We start from the raw sequence: 6,000 nt of genomic DNA, 5'->3' as shown, positions 1-6,000 counted from the left end.
TTTTGAGCATTTATTGCATTAATGTGGTATTTACAGGTAATCACGCTGTAACAGCATGCGTTCTTAGAAATGATAAGTTCAGAAAGGTACGTGTATCGCATTGGAACAACCGAAATAAAATGTTCAAACGTACCTACGTTCTGTATTTTAATTTAAAAAACCTGCCTGTTACCAACTATTCGTTTAAAATTGTGAGCCATATGTTTGTAACTATTACAGCGCCATCTATCACAGAGCGAAAAAAGTGGTCCAACTAAAACATTCATATTTCCTTACGTACTACACGAATATGTAATAAAAAATGAGAGTTCCTATTTAAAAAACCGCAGTTGATATCCGTTTGACCTATGGCAGCGCCATCTAGCGGGCCAACCATAGCGCCATCTGGTTTCCCCTTCAAGCTAGACAAGTATCGTTCTTTGTAGTTTTTTCGTTTTTACCAGCGTCTCCATAGGAAAAATGAAACATTTTGTCAGATGCATGGAGAGACAAAACCTGCCAAACACAGTAAATTTATTATCATAAATATTACTTTGCAACATGTTAGAAAACTATCATTGACTGATACATGATCGTCCCCAACACAAAAGTACATCAAACATTGCTTTTTCTAATGAATACACTTGTAAGGTGACAACAGTGAACACAGAAGGCATATAATCACAAGTAATTGAAATATGGTCGTAATTTTGATCTTAATAGTAATGGCTCAGGTTACAGACACGGCGGTGTTTTTTTTTTTTTTTTTTTTTTAATTCTACTTTCAGACAGGATACTATCTCGCTGTCTATAACACATCGTGTTACGAACCCTCCCAAGAATGCCACGTGCAGTGATGAGTGCGTGGACGGCTCCGAATGGGCCGGAAACAAAGAATGTGTCGAGAGTAATTAATGAATATGAAATCATGTGATAGATGCGGAACCTTTTGACGAGGAAAAAAACCGTTGCTCTATCAATAATTCGCATATAAAATTTATTTCGAAGTAACTAAAGATTCAACAGCAAATTAAAGCTTGTAAACAGATTTCGGCTGTCGTCATTTTGTGGCGAAATAATACATTGTTCAAAATGGCAGCGGCCATTAAAAAAGATTCAAGTTTAAACGGAGCGTTTTCTTCGTCTTGAGGCGCGCATGAATGGAGAACATCCTGCCGACCCAACGGCCGGGGATGCACCAGGTAAGAAAACTTCTGGGGAGAAAAGGAAGCGGCCAGGTCTATGGCCCAGCAGGCGACAACTAACCGCTTGACTACCCAGGAAGTTAACACAGGAACTACTTCTATCACTCATAGACACGCTAGTGTGAGGTGCCGACCAGCTAACAAAGGCCCTGAGCATCGCCGCCCGAGCTCATTCTTGAACCTCTTCTTGGAAGGTCATTAGCTGCCACCTCGTCCGCGATCTCCTGTTGTCCATAGGCACGCTCCGCCTTGTGAGGGTAAAGCTTAATGGATCGTGACTTCAGACACAGTCTAATAATGACGCTCGCATTCGATCACCGTTTCAGTTGTTTGGCGATCGCTAGCACTTCGCGATTTTGTGGGAGAGTAGCAACCCCTGTCATGTGGTAAGTAAGGTTCATCACCGGATTATTCTGACCCCCCCCCCCCCCCCCCCCCCCCCCCCCCCCTAGTTCTCATGGTTCAGAATTCGTACTCCGAAGTGTTCTCAGTTCAACTTATGTAGCTAGGGGTGTATATGTCATTCTGCGAACGTGTCTGTATCAGTGGAGGCTGCCCACGGTTGAGAGTACGTTGTTCTGTGCTAATTTCAGAATATATCTCTTTGCGCTAAGTCTTTTATTTGTGTTGCTAACTCTAGCACCTTCCCTGAGTATCTATTCAAGTCAATGTATCCCTGAAAGTAGCCTTCCCAAGGTCTGATATTGGGTAGAATAATAGCATGAGATCCCGATGGCCTCGCAATATTTACCTCATCCGCTAACGCGCGCGAGCTCTTTTCATTCAAGCGACCTGGGATACGGAAACTGTGTGTCAGTCAGTTTACGTGTGGTAGTACATTTCGACAACAATATAGCGTTCTATTACTTTATCAGTGCCAAGTAAAGACTGCTTTTGGCAATTAATATGATTGATATTAGAAAGTGTTAGGTGCCATTTATTGTGATTCACAAAAGAAAAAAAATACATGATTGGAAGATGTTAAAGAAGGTTTAAGTATTTAACAATATTATGAATACAACAAATGATATGCAGTCTTATAATGTTGCAGAGAATCAGCCTGCAACAAGATCAGTTAATTCGCTCGTTTGGCACACTGTCGGCTACCGTGTCGCAGACCGGCACTGCGTGTCGACGCGGGCTTCGCCCCCGGAGCGAGTCAAGCGACGCTGTTGGTCTCCCAGACGACTTCCTCCGTGTCACGGGCCTCAGTCCTGGACACGCAGCCGCAGCGCGTGTGGTTGACGAAGTTGATGGACATGTCGCTGAAGTCGGAGCCCTGCAGGGTGTCCTGCACTCGGAACGGCAGAGTCACCGTCTGGTTTTCCAGCGGCGCACACACCTGCGGAAGTAAACGAGAATATGTTCAAACGTGTGTGAACTGCTGAGGTCATCGGTTCCTAGACTTACACGCTACTTAATCTAACTTATGCTAACAACAACACACACACACCCATGCCCGAGGGCGGATTCGAACCTCCGGCGGGAGGGGCCGCACAATCCGTGACATGGCGCCTCAAACTGCGCGGCCATTCCGCGCGGCAGTAAACCAGACTCGTTACTCGCAGTGAGGAGAGAACACTAAGAGTGACCAACACCAACCAAGCGTTAAGTGAAACTGAAGTAGTACTTTACTAAGAGAGAAGGAAATCGTTAACTTCCAGTCGAAAGTACTGAACTAAAGGCGTAAATTACTGCAGGAGTAAATTTTTCATTTACTGGTGAAGTAAATCAATTCACTCCAGAACTGTGCAGAGCTCCATCAAAGAGTAAGCTACGACTTTATTAACTGAAAGAGGAAATAAGGCTAAAATTTTCTCCTCAGCAGTTATAGATGAAAAGTTAGAAAGTAAAGTATGTTTCTGCATGTTAAATATCAGATTCTACAGATCACATGGACTATGAAGAATATGTGAAAATAAAGAAAGAGGTAGACGTCCCAGAAAAGAGACTTTTATTGGAGAGAAGAGGCCTATTTGCGATATATAGCGAGAGTAGTTTCAGTGAGCGGACTGGGTTTCGATTGGAATCTTTTGTCACTGCTTGCTATGGCGAAGCCATTGCTGCAGCTTAACTCTAACAGGAATCGCGCTTTTTCTCATAAACTGCGAATTATTTGTGGACTATGAATCTTTTGCACTGATTCTTATCAAATCGTAGTAGGCGATCTCACTAACTTTCATCATAACACTGCTGAAAGAGCTTTTAACAGTGCGATAAACAGTTTAACTACCTTAAAACCACTGTATGTGTCCATGCCACAAGAATATGTATATAAAAAAAAGGCAGTTCTATCGAAGTGGTATCCCAAAATATCATGGAGGCCATAAATTGTATACATATGCCCTCATTTTGTCTTTCTGAGCAGAAGCAGAACCATAGGGAAACTGCAAAAATTTCTTTTCCATTAAAAATATACAAACCAACTTTGATGCCAAAACGAAACTTTTAAACATGATAAGCTGTTGGCCGGGTTCCACACGTGATGCACCATTTGGGAAAAGTAGTAAAAAGGCATTACCATCTCAGTTACACCTAAAGAAACAAACAGGAATAGAACTCTCCAACAGTTACTAAAAGGTTATATTACTACGAAAGCAATTTACTAAAGTAGTCAAGACCAAATAAGTAAAGGTTATTTCAAGAGTAATTTATATAACACTGAAGCGCCAAAGAAACTGGTACACACAAGTGTATTCAAATACAGAGATATGTAAACAGGCAGAATACGGGGCTGCGGTCAGCAACGCCTATATAAGACAAGTTTCTGGTGCAGTTGTTAGATCGGTTACTGCTAGTACAATGGAAGATTATCACGATTTGAGTTTGAACGTGGTGCTATAGTCGGCGGACGAGCGATGGACACAGCATTTCCAAGGAGCGATGAACTGGGGATTTTCCTCTACGATCATTTCACGAGTGTACCTTGAATATCAGGAAACCGGTGAAACATCAAATCACCGACTTCGCTGCAGCCGGAAAAAGATACTGCAAGAACGGGACCAACGACGACTGAGAGAATCGTTCAACGTAACAGAAGTGCGATCCTTCGGCAAATTGCTCCAGATTTCAGTGCTGGGCCATCAACAAGTGTCAGCGTGCGAACTATTCAACGAAACATCATCGATATGGGATTTCGGAGCCGAAGGCCCACTCGTGTATCTTTGATGACTGCACGATACAAAGCTTTACGTCTCGACTGGGCCCGTCAACAGCGACATTGCAAAAATTTTGAAAATTTGTGGTAAGGTCTTATGGGATCAAACTGCTGAGGTCATCGGTCCCTAAGCCTACACACTACTCAATCTAACTTAAACTAACGAACCATACGGACAACACACACACCCATGCCCGAGGGAGGACTCAAACCTCCGACGGGGGCAGCCGCACGGACCTTGACAAGGCGCCTCAGATCGCGCGGCTACCCTGCGCGGCCGGACATTGGACTATTGATGACTGGAAGTATGTTGTCTGGTCGGAAAAGTCTTGTTTCAGATTATGTCGAGCGGATGGACGTGTACGGATATCGAGACAACCTCATGAATCCATGGACCCTGCATATCAGCAGAGGACAGTTCAAGCTGGTGGAGGCTCTGTAATGGTGTGGGGTGTGAGCAGTTGGAATGATAATGGACCCTTGGTACGTCTAGATACGACTCTGACAGGTAACCCGTATGTAAGAATACTGTCCGATCGATCACTTGCATCCATTCATGTCCATTGTGCAATCCGACAGGCTTAGGAAATTCCAGCAGGACAATGCGACACCCCACACGTCCAGAATTGCTACAGAGTGGCTCCAGGAACACTCTTCTGAGTTTAAACAGTTCCGCTAGCCACCAAACTCCCCGGATATGAACATTATTGAGCGTATCTGGGATGCCTTGCAACGTGGTATTCAGAAGAGATCTCCACCCCCTCGTACCCTTACGGGTTTCTGGACAACCCTGCAGACGTATTCATGGCGTCGATTCCTTCCAGCACTACTTCAGACAGTAGTCGAGTCCATGCCACGTCGTGTTGCGGCACTTCTGCATTGGCGTGGGGGTCCCTACACGATATTATGCAGATGTGCCAGATTTTTTGGCTCTTTACTGTATTTTTGGTGCTCGCAACCCTAACAGTCCACGTTACACATCGCAAACACTGTCAAGCGCAGTTTTCCCTCCTACACTGTTCTTCCATTCCCTCGCCTGTGAGGAGTGCAGCAGGACAACATGCCGCTCTTCAGCCACAAGCTATTATAGTATTACAAATAGTTTTAAAATATTTAAAAATATAATACATTTTATATATATTTTTACATTACACTGACGGAAAAAATCGCAACACCAAGAAGTAGCTGTGCGATATAAACGAATGTTGGTTGTTTGTATATCTGAAAGATGATGTCTGCTCCAATTTCGTGATAGTCGCATAAGAGTGGCGCTAGGAGCGACATTATGAAGATGCAAATCAGGTTTACTTTAAATTCTCGCTGTAACGGTACTGAGCACCTGTGGAGTTGAACGTAGTAACCTGATGTTAGTCAAGAATGCCTTTAAGGCGGCAAAGACACTATTATCAACACCTCACTGAGTTTGATCTATGTTGTGTAATAGAGTTACGAGAATCTGGAGGTTTCTTCTACGAAATTGCAGAAAGACTTGCCAGGAATGTAGCCACTGTACATGACAGCTGGCAGCGGTGATCACGGGAATGTATGGTCGAAAGAAGACCGGGGTCCGGACGGCCACATGGCACTACCGAAATGGGGACACCACTGTGTTCGGCGTATGACTGCAGTGCATCGTACTGCATCTGCAGCAGTAATCTG

The 6,000-nt window shown here is 44.0% G+C and overlaps 1 protein-coding gene across 1 annotated transcript in view; it reads right to left on the bottom strand.

Annotated features, from left to right (window-relative positions):
* Positions 1 to 2,283: 2,283 nt before the first annotated feature.
* LOC124788361 overlaps positions 2,284 to 6,000 on the bottom strand; it is a 47,546-nt gene continuing 43,829 nt past the window's right edge. Inside the window, exon 3 of the mRNA XM_047255626.1 lies at positions 2,284 to 2,526. Within this exon, the coding sequence (XP_047111582.1) occupies positions 2,344 to 2,526 (183 nt within the window). The 3' untranslated portion in view covers positions 2,284 to 2,343. The remainder of the gene's footprint in view (positions 2,527 to 6,000) is intronic.

This window comes from Schistocerca piceifrons, chromosome 3 (genome assembly GCF_021461385.2).
Source record: "Schistocerca piceifrons isolate TAMUIC-IGC-003096 chromosome 3, iqSchPice1.1, whole genome shotgun sequence".
Classification (NCBI taxonomy): domain Eukaryota; kingdom Metazoa; phylum Arthropoda; class Insecta; order Orthoptera; family Acrididae; genus Schistocerca; species Schistocerca piceifrons.
The sequence above is the reverse complement of the archived record's forward strand: the minus strand, read 5'-3'. Positions and strand labels throughout refer to the sequence as shown.